The 15,548-nt window shown below is 39.6% G+C and overlaps 2 protein-coding genes across 3 annotated transcripts; one reads left to right on the top strand and one right to left on the bottom strand.

The window, feature by feature from the left end:
* Nucleotides 1-1,053: 1,053 nt before the first annotated feature.
* Hspe1 (heat shock protein family E (Hsp10) member 1) lies at nt 1,054-3,392 on the bottom strand. The gene is made up of 4 exons (XM_026399305.2): nt 3,175-3,392; nt 2,426-2,590; nt 1,377-1,466; nt 1,054-1,299 (listed from the first exon to the last, which is right to left on the bottom strand). The coding sequence occupies exons 1-4, from the start codon at nt 3,175-3,177 to the stop codon at nt 1,249-1,251; spliced, it is 309 nt and encodes a 102-aa protein (XP_026255090.1). The 5' UTR covers nt 3,178-3,392; the 3' UTR covers nt 1,054-1,248.
* A 113-nt stretch (nt 3,393-3,505) lies between these two features.
* Hspd1 (heat shock protein family D (Hsp60) member 1) lies at nt 3,506-13,631 on the top strand. 2 transcript variants are annotated; one of them, XM_077803071.1, is made up of 12 exons: nt 3,506-3,602; nt 4,757-4,932; nt 6,469-6,721; nt 7,186-7,268; nt 8,364-8,459; nt 8,913-9,006; nt 9,397-9,565; nt 11,112-11,211; nt 11,659-11,904; nt 12,164-12,338; nt 12,466-12,644; nt 13,017-13,631. In XM_077803071.1, exons 2-12 carry the CDS (start codon nt 4,759-4,761, stop codon nt 13,167-13,169), a joined length of 1,722 nt encoding a protein of 573 aa, XP_077659197.1. In that variant the 5' UTR covers nt 3,506-3,602; nt 4,757-4,758; the 3' UTR covers nt 13,170-13,631. The 2 variants fall into 2 exon arrangements, with proteins under 2 accessions (XP_077659197.1, XP_077659196.1); XM_077803070.1 differs by lacking the exon at nt 3,506-3,602 and adding an exon at nt 3,725-3,826.
* Nucleotides 13,632-15,548: the final 1,917 nt, after the last annotated feature.

The raw sequence follows: 15,548 nt of genomic DNA, 5'->3' as shown, positions 1-15,548 counted from the left end.
GCACATACTACTTTAGTAAAGAACTAAAACTAGGGGGATAGTAGAGAATAGGACAGACAGCAGAATACATCAGACACTAGAAAGGCAATATGTCAATCAATGGAAGGGTAACTGATGTGATTCAGCAATCTGTATACGGGGTAAAAGGGGGAGTTCATAACCCACTTGAATCAAACCGTGTAATATGATGTATTAAGAACTATGTAATATTTTGAAAGACCAACAATAAATTAAAAAAAAAAAAGAACTAAAACTAATAAATACTGCTAGGCACAGTGGCACATGCCTATAATCCCAAAGGTTTGAGAGGCTGAGGTAGGAGGATTTAGGGTTCAAAGCCAGCATTAGCAACTTATGAGGCCCTAAGCAACTCAGCAACTGTCTTTATAAAAACACAAAGAAAGGGCTGGGGATATGGCTCAGTTCAATCCCTGGTACAAAAAAAGAAAAAAGAAATAGCCATTAGCTGAGATCGTTGCTTAAGAGTTAACTCTAGAACAGGTTGGAATCTTTTTTTTTAAGAGTGGAAAGTAGAAGCTTTATTGAGGACAGCAAAGAAGAAAAGACAAGACTTCTCCCTGGAGGAAGAAAGGGACTCAAGAGGTGGGAGGTTATCTCCTTCAGTGAAAATGTTTCATTTTCTTTCTGTTAAATTCAACTTATGGGGGCTGGGATTGTGGCTCAGTGGTAGAGTGCTTGTCTCAATACCAGTGTTGATCAGCAAAATTAATTCAAATAATGTGTTCTAAATTCTCAGAAGTAGCTAACATAGCAAAAGCCAAAGGATAGTTTTAAATAGCATCTTGAAGTCCAAATCCTGGCTTTGATACTTCCTACTGAGTGTCCTTGGTTATTTATTATTACCACCACAAAGTTCCTACCTTGGAAAACAGAAGGCATTCAGCCTATGTTATGACTATATCTCGCCTTGCATGTTTTTGCCAAATAGATTAAGTAGTAGTGTTGTTTTGAAAACTGGAAATATTCATTCAGGAAATAAAATTTTCAACACAAAAATTAACTCTAAACCACCTTAAGTTATAAAATAAAGACTAACCATTCATTACATATTTTATTTGGAAATGTTTACACAAGTACAGGGAAACTAAGATTTTGAGACAATGGATGTTATTAGATTATCATCAGTTTATTATAAAAGACACATGGAAATTATTTACATGATGAAAGATCTCAGAACTTCAGTGGAATGGGCAGCTTCATAGGATGCCATTTCAACAATGATTTGTTTCAGTCTACATACTTTCCAAGAATGTCACCATCTCTAAATAAGAAATAATCCTGCAAATAGAGAAATTATTAGTTGACAGCTAAGAGCAAATACTTAACTTCTTTTTAGAACTATTAAGTTTACATACCTTGTCATCTAGAACTACTTTGGTGCCTCCATACTCTGGGAGAAGAACTTTATCTCCAACTTTCACACTAACTGGCTGAATCTCTCCACCCTTAAGATAATAAAGATGTTTATCAGCAAATACATCCAGTTCACTTAGCTTTAAAAAAAATCTATTTTTTTTTGTAGTTGGACACAATACTTTTTTTTTTTTAAATATGGTGCTGAGGATCGAACCCAGCGCCTTGCACATGCTAGGTAGTGCTCTACTGCTGAGAAACAATCCCAACCCTCACTTAATGAAGGTAATTGGGTGGCTACTTTATACTAGAATTGCAGTTTTTCACAACAAAACATCACTTTAAAATCCTAATTTGCAATAAGGAACATACTTCAACTAAAACTCAGGTTCTGACTTCAGGGTAAAAGCCCAAGGAGTTTTACTGGAAAAGCAAAGTTTAACTAACCAAACCTAACTTTAAAATTGTTAAATATTAACATAATCTATGGACACGTGAAATAAAAGGGTTTCTTGAAAGTCCTCCTATCCCTAATTCCAGGACAGTTCCTTAGTAGAACTAAGTTTGAGGAGACTGGAACAATGTGGTTATCATATTTGACCCCCAAATATATATAAAAGCATTTACTGTCCGACACTTTAAAAAGCTGGAGGTCTACACAGTTAACTGGAGAAAACTTACAAGGATAAGGTCAACTGTTCGTTTCACAGGTATGCCAACAAAGGTCAATGATTGGAGTTAATTTCAGTGAATTGTCAAAAAACCTAGTGACTTCTTGAGACATAACCTTCTGTCTAGTCAAAAATTTAGAATTTGAAGAAAATGATCACAAGGAACCTACCAAAAAGCTAAGTACAATTTCAACACGGGAAATAAGGACAATTTCAATACACTGGAAATCCCTATCATATAAAACAAGCAAAGTGATCATTTTACAATCACTTTCATTAAAGCAAGGTTAGAGATTACCTAGAAAATAACACAAGGTTTTCTTACTTTTTTCTCTTGCAATGCACACAAAAATATTAGTTCCACATTGTGGCCCATTTACCTTTCCTTTAGAGCCTGATCCCACAGCTACTACTGTTGCTTGCAATACTTTTCCTTGAGATTTTTCTGGAAGCATAATGCCTCCTTTGGTTACAGTTTCGGCTGCACTCCTTTCGACCAATACTCGGTCAAAAAGTGGAAGAAACTTCCTAAATGCTTGTCCAGCCTGTTTAAAAAAAAAAATGTTAAAAGAGCTGAAACAACACTATGCAAATTACATTCAACAGACCACACCACTATAAGCATTACATCTAACATGTTCTGGAGTTCAAAGTTAACACCAAAACTTATATTTAATTCCCATTCCCTATGTCCCTTTAGGGTCGTTGTGGCTTCTCGCCATCAGCAACCAGTCTATTTTAGGGGTAATCTTAGTTCATTCCAAGGTCAAATATTTTCCGTCCTCAGGTTTTCTAGACACTTCCAGGAAACGATGAAGGTCAATCTTTTTACTTGAGGCCATGCTTTCTCCAAGACACACACCCACGAAGGCCCCGCAGAAGCAGGCGGGCAGCCACGCACGCGTCCAAGTTCCCGCCCCCTACCCACAACGCCTGCGGAACCCGTGCGTCCAAAAAACTCGCGGTGGAGGAAGGGGTCGAGCGGGGGTACCTCCCCGGGGTACAGGTGGGGGCGGTCACCAAGTGGCCCACCATATCACCTACCAGGCCCAAAAGAGGGCCGCTAGGGACTTCCCGTTGGATCCTAACCGAGCAGGATCCGGCGGCTTCCGGGCCACGCAGGACTCACCATGACTCGCGCCGCCGCAGCTCGGACTCTGCTCTCGTGCAGCCGCCGCAAAGAGACCCGCAGTCCGGCCCTCGGAACACGTGAAAAGGCCGTCCCGCGCGCACGCGCGCTGGATCCTGCCCTGCCCCCGCCCCCGGGAGAGGGGGCGGCCGCGCCAGCGCGCGCCGTGATTCGTCCCAAGGACTCAGCGCAGGCCACTGACGCGAGGGTTGGGAGGCGGAAGAAAAGAGGCGCTCTTTCTAGGCTTTTCTAGGCAGCCAGCCCAGGTGAAAGATCTACCCCTGTGTCCCCTCCCGGAAATGACGCGATTTGACCCTTGACTCTAAGAGAGCGCGGCGCTTTCCGGAAAGTTCTGGAACGGAGATTGGCCCGGGAACTAGCCTAAGCGGGCAAGAGAGGACTGGGCCCGCTAGCCTGACCCTGCGCCGGTAGGAGGGGCGGGGCTCGCGAGCAAGTTATGCTGATGACCGGGCCGCCGACTCGGAGGGGGCGGGAGCCGCCTGCACACGCGGTGCCGCAGGGCGGGTAGGGGGGGTAAGGGGTGGCGGAGGGAGGGGATTCGGGCACATTGCCGTGTGCGCCTTGCACTCTGTCCCTCACTCGCCGCAGACGGTCTGCCTTGCCGCGTGCACTCCCTGCCGACGCCCCGCAGGTACGCGGCCGCCCTGTGCCGCTTCGTTCTGGGACTGGCGACCCCGGAGTAGGCCTTCCTCCAACGCAGACGTTCCAGAGAATGCCGGCGGGCTGCAGCCGGTACTTCTCCACGGCTCTGCGGGCCTAGCCGGCGGAGCCAGGCCTCGCGCGGCCATGAGGGTTCCTATCACGTGCGGACGGTTCGCGGCCCCAGTCCAGGCGTGGGAAGGAGGGCGGACATGCCTGCGGGATAGGATCTGGGGGTAGTAGCTACTTGGGCGCTCATGTGCAACCCGCTCCAGGCCGATTGCGGGGCGCCAGGGCGAGTGGTAGCTTCCGTGAAGGAACTGGTTTTTGCCCCGCTGGTAGCAGAGATACTGTACCTCCTTTTTTGACCTTGCTGGGGGCGTCCTGAAGGGAAGACACGTGGGGCTGCGGAGTGGGCCGGGCGGGTGCACTCATCGCGGCCTTGGTAATTTGTTCTGATACAGTAACCTCGGGTGGATACTTGGAGACAATTTTTGCTGAGCGGCGTTTTGCATCGCCAAGTATACCTATACTTACGTGCTCACTCGGATTTGTAACCTTCCTCTCTACTCCCACTGCCTGGGTTTCGCAGGGACATTTTTGGAGTGGTTCCTTCAAGGCCATTTTAGCGGTAAAATATTAACTCGTTTGGAGCGACTGGGGTAGGTGGCCATGGGAAAGGAGTCGGATATGCTTTGTGCTAGTGCTGTAGGTCAGGCCTGGGGGCGTCTTTTCTGAGCTAGGGCTAGTAACTGTTCTGAAGCTGCCCTGCGTTCCATGGCTCTGACATAGTGGTGGTTATCAGAGGTCAGCCCACAGCAAACGTTGCATGTATTTTTTTTTTTTTTTAAACACAGGTGGACATGTCTCTGCTGAGACACGAGGGTAGTGCTATTATTGATCATCTCCTTTTCTTCCCCAGAAATGCTTCGACTACCCACAGTCCTTCGCCAGATGAGACCAGTGTCTAGGGCACTGGCTCCTCATCTCACTCGGGCTTATGCCAAAGATGTAAAATTTGGTGCAGATGCCCGAGCCTTAATGCTTCAAGGTGTAGACCTTTTAGCCGACGCTGTAGCTGTTACAATGGGGCCAAAGGTATCAGTATTCTTTATTATTTTAATTACAATATTATTAAGCAAGGAATAACGTTTTATTAATGTAGGTAGTCTCACTGGACTATGAAACAGTACTTAAAAGAATTTGAAGCTATTGTATTTTCTGGGAACGGTTTTTTGTTTTGTCTATCTAGATCTAGTGGTCTTAAAACTTAAACTGCTTCAGCCAGATCCACCGATTTATTTTGTACAATGTGTGATGTAATCGGGAAGTAACTCATAGCTCAAGGTGGATTCTTAAAACTTAGAGGTACAATTTTGATTGCCTACTTGAATTAAATTTTGGATCTTTTCCCAGTAGTTAATATTTATAGAGGGAGGAAAGAGTATGGCTTATGTCTTACCATATCTCAAGTGTGTGTGTGTGTTTATGTTGTAGTAAAATATGCTTAAAAAATTTACACTTTATTGTGGATCAGGGCCTCCTGAATGCTGGGCAGTTGTTTTACCCCTGCAATTACATCCCCATCCGTTTTTATTTTATTTTGAGGCAGGTTCTCTAAGGTGGCCTCCAACTTCCCTGATCTTCCTTGTGCAGCCTCCTGAGTAGCTGGGATTACAGGCCTGTGCCACCCTAGCTAAAATTTTACCCTTTTTTCTTTTTAGGTGCATACTTTAGGAGCATTGATTACATTTTCATTGTGCAACCATCTGCCATCCATCTCCACAACTTTTTTCATCTGCACTTGGAAAACTATTGCCCATTGAACTGTAGCGTCTCATTTTCTTTCCCCATAGATAATAGTGTGTTTATACCATCACTTGTTCCAAAGCACATATAAAATTCTATATCATTGAATACTGAGTGGCAATATTTTGAGGAAGCCTTTGAAGGTGGTATGCAGCCAAGTGATGCTTCTTTTTAAATTGAAGCTAGTTCAAATTATAGTTATCTGCTCAGTTATAAAATATTCCATTTCACATTCAGGAATAGAAAGTATTAGCTTGGTTGAGATCCCAACACTTCCAGTCCTGTACGTGCTGTGTTTAGTAAACCTGGAAGAGCAGACTGTTTAATGATGGTTATTATTTTGTTGAATTTAAAGCAAACAGGCATCAGCCAAAACTTAAGTGTGAAATATTTTAATAATGTTCTGGAATTTTATAGTTTGTCTTATGTTCTTGTTCATTTTATAAGATGACATCTTTTAGTCCCTAGGATTTTTACCTCCCATAATACCTCATTCAAAGTTAATGCTCTTGGCAGAGAAGTGGAGAGGTCATTTTTGTCTGTAAACTAAGAATGTGGATGAACTTGCCCTTGAGATTCATATTGTGGGACTGATACGAATGACACAATTTGTATTGAGGATTTTAAATAGTTGCCCTTTGTGTGTGTGTGTGTGTGTAGTGCTGGGATTTGAACTGGGCCTTGTGTGTGCAAGGTAAGCACTCTACCAACTGAGCTATATCCCCAGCCCATAATTGCCTTATTTCTAAAGACTGCTTTTTTTAAAAAATTAAGTATAATTTTTATAGTGGTCTTGTCATATTTTTTTTCCCTCTGCAATTATAGGGAAGAACTGTAATTATTGAACAGAGTTGGGGAAGTCCCAAAGTAACAAAAGATGGTGTGACTGTTGCAAAGTCAATTGATTTAAAGGATAAATACAAAAATATTGGAGCTAAACTTGTTCAAGATGTTGCCAATAATACAAATGAAGAGGCCGGGGATGGCACCACCACCGCTACTGTACTGGCACGCTCTATTGCCAAAGAAGGCTTCGAGAAGATTAGCAAGGGTGCTAATCCTGTGGAAATCAGGAGAGGTACGAATGTCTTTATTTCACTATTTCTAAAAATACTACTTTTTGGAAATAAGACTTCTTTTCTGTCATATAATGGAGTGAGAGGTGTTGAGTAAACCTTAGAGACAGGCAACATACTTTAATTAGAAAGACTTGAAATTATACCCATGGACCTTTTCTTGGTCCGGTTTCAAAATAATTTTGGTATTGTGAGACTCGGTTTACACTAGGTAAATCTTAAGTTACTGCTTCATTGCATATTATCCAACTCCGTGTGATTAGGAAAAGCACTGGTACAAAAGCTGTATACAGACTTAATTAAGGGATTAAAATATTAGTCATGAGCTGGGAGTGTAGCTCAGTGGTAGAGTGCTTGCCTGGCATGCATAAGAACCCTTGGTTCAGTGTGTAGTACCAGTAAATAGTCACCTCAGTATTTCTACTGTACATGGAAGTAATGAAACCAATATATGTTTTTGAACTAGGTGTGATGTTAGCTGTTGATGCTGTAATTGCTGAACTCAAGAAGCAGTCTAAACCTGTGACAACTCCTGAAGAAATTGCTCAGGTAAGGACATTTTGTAATATTATGATAAGGGTTTGCTTTTAGTGATATGTACGGGTTGGTATGTTATTGTTTTGGTTTTTTTCGTACTTGGGATTGAATCCAGGGGTGCTTTAACACTGAGCTACATCCTCCAATCCTTTTTATTTTCTGTTTTGAGGCAGGTCTTCCTGAGTTGCCCAGGCTGGGTTATCCTTTTTCTTTAGCATCCTCAGTTACTGGGTTTGCCTGCTAATGCCACCATGCCCTGCACTTCTAAAATGTTTTTAAAATTCTCTTGCCATAATTTGTGCTTGAGATAAAACCAGGGCCTTTGCACATGCTAGGCAAGACCACAAAGTCACATCCTGTCATTTGGATCTTTATGGGTTATTCTGTGTGGCTGTAAAATGGATTCATTCGAACATGTTCTTGATTCTTGTCAGTTATGCTTTTACTTGCAGTGCTAGGGATTGAATCTAGGGTCTTTCATGTGACAGGCAAGCACTCTTATTATGGAGCTAAACTCCTACCCTTAATGTCAATTTATGATATCACCTTATTTGCCAACAAAAAATAATGAGATCAGTTTTTTCTTGCTGTTTTTGTTTAAGATAATGTATTTGGGCTGGGGTTGTGGCCCAGCAGTACAGTGTTTGCCTAGCATGCGCGGGGCTTTGGGTTCGAGCCTCAGCACCACATAAAATTAAGTAAAATAAAGGTATTGTGGAGGGGCTGGGATTGTGTCTCAGTAGGTAGTGCACTTGCCTGGCATGTGTGAGGCATTGGGTTTGATTCTCAGCACCGCATATAAATAAATACAAAGTATCAGCAACTAAAAAAAAAAAAAGTTCCACACCAGCCTGAGCAACAAGACTTGGTGTCAAAATTAAAAACAAACAAACAAAAAAACAAGTTTTAAAGACTTGGTGTTGCTTATACATTGTTATGTGTGAGGTCTCGGGTTCAATATCCAGTATGGAGAAGAAAAAAATATGTAGTGAATTCCCCTTTCTTCTGGATAGAAGTATCAGTTTGGAAGCTACTAGGAAACTCCAAGGGTATTGATTGAGGACAATAGCATTACCGTTTAATTTTGAGGAGTAACAATTATTTCAGGTTGCTACCATTTCCGCAAATGGAGACAAAGAAATTGGCAACATTATTTCTGATGCAATGAAAAGGGTTGGAAGAAAGGGTGTGATTACAGTAAAGGTAAGTGTTTGGTTTTTTGTTTTGAGACAGTGGGCCCTAAACTCTTCCTTTTTCCCAAGTAGCTAGAACCATTGACATGTGCCACTGCATCTGCTTGGCAACTGTGTATTTTTAACTATAGCTTGAATGAGGTGTCTGGTAATTGAAACTTTATTTAATGTGTTCTCATCTCTATGGAATTTAGTACTTACTGGGTTTTGTGTGAACTAATAGTTTTGGTTTCCTGCAATGAATCTGTTCTGAGTTAGGTTTCATTCCCCTGGTAGAATTATTCAAATATATATTTTGGGAAATTGTTGCAGAATTGGAGTTGAATGCTCTAGGCATTTGTATACTTCTTTCTAAATGAGTTATGACCGACCAGTGGGTTGTATTGTTATTAATTTGGTCTGTAATTCCAAGTTTTGTGTTTTATCAGTGAAGTCCTATATCTAATTCTTTGACTTTTGATAGGATGGAAAAACACTTGAGGATGAATTGGAAATTATTGAAGGCATGAAGTTTGATAGAGGTTATATCTCTCCATACTTTATTAATACATCAAAAGGTAAGAGCAAAACTTTAAAAATACATCTCACTAGTATAGGTGTTACTTAGTTGGTAGCACACCACTAGAAAGCATTTGTAGTATTTTTTCTTAACATTTATTAGTTATAGGTGGACACAATATATTTTATTTTACGTGGTACTAAGGATCAAACCCAGTACCTCACTCATGCTAGGCAGGCGCTAAATCCTCTAAGACACAACCCCAGCCCAGATTTGTGATATTTTAAAAGTTAATATTATAGTAAGCGAAGAAGGAAAAAATATGAACCTTTTCACCACTTTTTTAATAATGGTATTGAAGCATTGTTTTAACTTTTCATTAAATAAGTTGTGGTCGAATTATTCTCAGTAGTGAAATGTTGATTTGAAACGTACATTGTTTTTGCAGGTCAGAAATGTGAATTCCAGGATGCTTATGTTCTGTTGAGTGAAAAGAAAATTTCTAGCGTCCAGTCCATTGTACCTGCTCTTGAAATTGCCAATGCTCACCGTAAACCATTGGTCATAATTGCTGAAGATGTTGATGGAGAAGCTCTAAGTACACTTGTTTTGAATAGGTAATAGGCAGTGTATGTGGTTTATATTTCTAAGGGAAAGAATTATTTATATTTCTGTTTGAGATATTCATTTTGTGTCTCCACATTTGAATCACTTATGTTTTTCAGTATGGGAGGTTGAACCCAGGGGTGCAGAACTACCAAGCTACATCCCCAGCCCTTTAAAAAAAAAAAAAAAAAAGTCTTACGTTGCTTAGGGCCTTGTTAAGTTGCTAAGGCTGGCCTTGAGCTTTCCATCCTCCTGCCTCAGCCTCTCCTGGATCTTTAGGTTTATAGGAGTGTGCTTCCATGCCTGGCTTGATTCACTTGTTTGTAGCTAGGGCAATAAAACAATGTTAGGCACTTCATGTCATGTGTAAACATTAATAAACAATCTGAAAGAAATTAGCAATTAAAGTGAGTTCTTCACTAATCTGTATTTATATATCACTTTAAAATTTAATACAAGTAATGTTCATGCTATAAACATAATCTCGAGCATTAAGATTTTTTTTTATCTTAGAATCAAGGTATATCCAACCCAATACTTTCCTAGTTTTGTTATAGTGAAAATGTACAAATTAATTAGCAAGTGTATTTCAGATATAAAATACCTTGAGTTGTTCGAAAAGTTCTATGTGAGCTTGCTTACTTAGGTTTCCAAAGTGTGGGGAGTAGGAGTCAAGAAAAACTTTGTAGATAGTGAAATTTGAAGCCTAACCTACCTTGGTGTTTTTTTTGTTGTTGTTGTTTTGTTTTGTTTGGTAGTTGTTTTGATTTTTGTGGTGCTGAGTGTTGAACCCAGGGCCTCACATGTGCTAGGCAAGCACTATATACCATGAAGCTACATCCACTTCCCCTAAAGCCTACAGAGTTTTTATTGAATCATTTACTGATAGATAGCTGTGAAGTTGATGTCTGATTCACTTGGCATATCATCACTGCTTACTGTTCTGATTTCTGTCTCGGTACTATAGACCAGCTCTGAGTCAAATCTAAATATTCCTTCTGTTCTACAATCTGCTTTCAGATGGACATTTCTTTGATTTTGTATTCCAAGTATTCATTTACCTGATAAAATTTCAGGTAAATTTAATGTCACCATCAGCTTTATATAACATTTATTTTAAAGGAATCTATTCAGAACATTGCTTGTTCATACTAACTAACTTGTATAATATTGATTGGAACCCATAGAGCAAAATGATTATTAAATGACTCAAATTTAATATCATTATTACTATTTACTATTTTTACCATTTATAAAATAGTTATCAGTGTACCCTTTAACATAAAATGATGTGTTCTTTGTTCCTGGGTCTAGCTGTTGAACTGCAATGGGAGGCTATCTGTTTATTTTTTTTAAAGGTAATCAGATAGGAATATGTATGTGAGTAGAAAATAGTCCTGCCTGTCTCATATCTTTCTGGTCTTAATTTGACCAAAGTTAGAAAATAAGAAAGAAAAATCAGTGGCAGCAGTCCTAAGTAATAGTACTGCAACTTAAGGGGAACTAAGCCGGGTATTTTTATTCTATTTAAATTTTATCATTAATTGTTCTTAACAGGCTGAAAGTTGGTCTTCAGGTTGTGGCAGTTAAAGCTCCAGGTTTTGGTGACAACAGAAAGAACCAACTTAAAGATATGGCTATTGCTACTGGTGGTGCAGTAAGTTAAATGTGATGTTCATTTACTGTATGTTATTTATACTTCCAGGTCTGAATGTATGAGTAAATGTCTACTATCTGTTTCTGTTGGATGTCTGGAAAGTGGGAGTTAGATTGGGTTCCCTTTCTTTCGTTGCAATTAGTCTGGCATAAGAATGGGTTTACTGACTATATCTGTTTTCAGTTTTGAAGGAATATGATAGAATGGATATAGAATTTAGACTGGGTGATGTTTTCTTAAATAATACTAATGACAATTGTGATGATTAAGTGAGAAGTTGGAAATGCAATGAAAGACTATTCAAATCTTGTTCTGACCTAGTAGTAGCTTTGAAAAACTATATGGTATTTCAAGATGTTTCTCCTGTCAAAATACTTGCATTAATAAACTTGGTACAAAGGAAGACACTGTAACTTATAGGCATTCACTTTGTAATGTTTTTTGTAGGTGTTTGGTGAGGAGGGTTTGACCCTAAATATTGAAGATGTTCAGCCTCATGATTTAGGAAAAGTTGGAGAGGTCATTGTCACCAAAGATGATGCCATGCTTTTGAAAGGAAAAGGTGATAAAGCTCAAATTGAAAAGCGTATTCAAGAAATTACAGAGCAATTAGAAACAACAAATAGTGAATATGAAAAGGAAAAACTGAATGAACGACTGGCAAAACTTTCAGATGGAGTAGCTGTGCTGAAGGTAAGATTTATTATAGGGGGTAAAGTGTCTTGGCTTCTGAGCCTTTTCTTTTTTTTTTTTTTTAATATTTATGGGATTAACTTGGTCATGGAAATTCTGATTTCTTGCCCAAAACATTTCTTTTGTGAGAAAGGATCTCAGTTGCAGAGGCTGGCCTTGAACTTGGGATCCGCTGGCCCTGGGTGCTTTTTAGAAATGATCTGGCGTCTAAATCTTGAATGGGAGAGACCATACTACTTGGAATTCTTTTAACATTTAGGTTGGTGGGACAAGTGATGTCGAAGTGAATGAAAAGAAAGACAGAGTTACAGATGCCCTCAATGCTACAAGAGCTGCCGTTGAAGAAGGCATTGTTCTGGGTGGGGGCTGTGCTCTGCTTCGGTGCATTCCAGCCTTGGACTCACTAACTCCAGCTAATGAAGATCAGAAAATTGGTAAAGAAACAAAACTTTCAAATGAGTTTACTTGAAGCCTGATTTTGGTTTCCTGAATAACTGAAGTAGAATAATATAGTGATACTAATGAAAGAAAGTAAATTTGCTAAAAATTGCTTTTTTGCAGGTATAGAAATCATTAAAAGAACACTCAAAATTCCTGCAATGACTATTGCTAAGAATGCAGGTGTTGAAGGCTCTTTAATAGTGGAGAAAATTCTGCAGAGTTCCCCAGAAATTGGCTATGATGCTATGCTTGGAGATTTTGTGAATATGGTAGAAAAAGGAATCATTGATCCAACAAAGGTAAGTAGTTAAATATTTTTAGTTGTAGATGGACACAATATCTTTATTTTTGTTTATCTTTGTGTGGTGCTGAGGATCGAACCCAGGGCCTCATGTGTATGAGGCAAGCACTCTACCACTGAGCTAAGGCTCCAGCCCTAGTTGAATATTTTTTAAAAATTCTTTTAGAAGGGACTGAAGTTTTACCTCAGTGGGGGAGTGCTTGCCTATCACATGTGAAGCACTGGGTTCAATCCTCTGTACCACATTAAAAAAAATAAGTAAAATGAAGGTATCTTTTAAAATTCTTTTAACAACTCAATATGAGACAAATTTAATTATCATAACTCATTTTTCTAAGAGAAAAATAACATTTCATTACACTTTTTCTAGGTTGTAAGAACTGCCTTATTGGATGCTGCTGGAGTTGCTTCTCTGTTAACTACAGCAGAAGTCGTAGTCACAGAAATTCCTAAAGAAGAAAAGGACCCTGCAATGGGTGGAATGGGTGGAATGGGAGGTGGTATGGGAGGTGGCATGTTCTAATTCTCAGAATAGTGCTTTACCATTATTAATGAACTGTGACAGGAAGCTCAAGGCAGGGTTCCTCACCAATAACTTCAGAGAAGTCAGTTGAGAATGACTGAAGAAAAGGCTGGTTGATGTTTAAGAAAATCACTATAACCATCAGTTACTGGTTTCAGTTGACAGTATATAATGGTTTACTGCTGTCATTGTCCATGCCTACAAATAATTTATTTTGTATTTTTGAATAAAGACATTTGTACATTCCTGATACTGGGTGCAAGAGCCATGTACCAATGTACTGCTTTCAACTTAAATCATTGAGGCATTTCTACTACTATTCTGCTAAAATCAGGATTTTAGTGCTTGCCATCACCAGATGAGAAGTTCAGAAGCCTTTCTGTGGAGAATAATTGTGTACAAAGTAGAGAAATATCCAATTATGTGACAACCTTTGTGTAATAAAAATTTGTTTAAAGTTAATATTTGTGTTAGCTTTTACATTAAGTTGGAGAGAAGGGACAGCTTGCATGTGTAAAAACACTTCACCAAGAGTATTTTCATGTAGCTCTTTTTTTGCACACTGAATTGCATCATTGGTAATTGGAGGAATTTTTTAAAAAGGCAGGAAACCTAATGGGGGAAATGTTGGGTGTATTGAGACCTGGTCATAATAGGCAATCTGTTGTTTCTTGTGGGAGTTAGGAAATGAACAAAGCCTACTAAGTCTTACTTTTGTAAGGGGTGTGCCATTCCAGCATGGAGAATTTGGATATGCTAAGCAAGCACAATATTGAGCTACATCCCAAAGCACTTCATATTTATTTTTTAGTTTTTGGCGGACACAACATCTTTGTATGTGGTGCTGAGGATCAAACCCGGGCCGCACGCATGCCAGGCGAGCGCGCTACCGCTTGAGCCACATCCCCAGCCCAGCACTTCATTATTTTTTAATAACTTGAAATAGGTTCTGGCTCAGTGTACTTAATGTCTATCTTGAAGTTGCAGAATGTATGGGAAAGGATTTTACTAAGCTTGGCACTGGGCTGCTTCTCTAAACTAGGCATTGAGGCATATGTTCTTACTGTCTTGTAATGCAGGGGATTGAACCCAGGGCCTAGTACACGGTAGGCAAGTGCTCTGCTGTCCTTAAGGATGTAAGTTGGGCAGAAGTAGAGTCCTGTTTAAAAAGGAAAAGTTGATCACAGATGAGAAATCTTCCACCTAGTTACCAGAGCAAGGTATTCTTAGTTGACTAAGTCACAGATTTGAGGAGACTAAATGACCTTTTATTTCACAAATAAGAGGTCAAGCGAGGTTTTTAGAAAAGGAAGGGGGGTGCTGGGGTTGTGGCTCTGGTGGAGCACTTGCCTTGTGAGGCACTGGGTTCGATTCTCAGCACTGCATATAAATAAATGAATACAATAAAGGTCAACAAAAATTTTAAAAAATGAAGAAATGCCTTAATATTGGGATTTGTAGGAAGAATTTATCTTCTAGGTAATTGTTTCAAGAGAATTCAAAAAGGCTGCAGCCAGAGAGATGTGGAAATTTCTTTTTTTCTTAGCCTTAAGTGCAAACACCCATGGTCATACTTAATGGAATTGTGTAGACCATAGTCTTAATCATTTTCTACTTTGAAAGTAGAATATTCTACTTCTTTCAAAGTAGAAAATGATTAATAAACCCATTTTTAGGCCAGGCTCATGACAAAAGATGAAAGGGACTTTAATCCAACCTCCACCTCCCAAATATCCAATAGAAAAAGACAATATCTGGGCTGGGGATGTGGCTCAAGCGGTAGTGTGCTTTCCTGGCATGTGCAGGGTGCTGGGTTCAATCCTCAGCACCACATAAAAATAAAGATGTTGTGTCCACCGAAAACTAAAAAAAAAAAAAAAAAAAAAAATTAAAAAAAGAAAAAAGCATGTTCTACCTTCTGTGATAACAGAAATTTGGGGTAGGTTCTAGAAAGGGGCAGGAATATCAACAGTATTTAGTCAAGATAGTAGAGCACAGCCTCGCACGTGAGGCACTGGGTTCAATCCCCAGCACCATGTAAAAAAATAAAGGTATTATGTCTATCTGCAACTAAATTTTTTTTTAAATTATTAAAGATGTCAGTGTGGGTAAGAAAACAGGTATTTATTTAGATCTCTTGAAGAAACCTGCTGCAAGTCAGTTCATGGACATTTCCTGGGAAACCACTCACAAAATGTCAAGAGAGATTGACCTGAAGAGAAAAGCAGCATGGAATGGCCTTACTGTGAAAACAAGCAGGATTTAATTGCCTTTCTGCCAAGGATCTATATGTACGAAGGAGGGGCTTTTCAAATAAAAATGTCCAGAGAGAGGGGAAGTAAATGATGATCCAGTATTTAGCCCCAATCATGGTAATAA

The sequence above is a fragment of the Urocitellus parryii genome, chromosome 1, assembly GCF_045843805.1.
Source record: "Urocitellus parryii isolate mUroPar1 chromosome 1, mUroPar1.hap1, whole genome shotgun sequence".
Lineage (NCBI taxonomy): Eukaryota > Metazoa > Chordata > Mammalia > Rodentia > Sciuridae > Urocitellus > Urocitellus parryii.
This window is presented reverse-complemented; position numbering and strand designations above follow the sequence as displayed.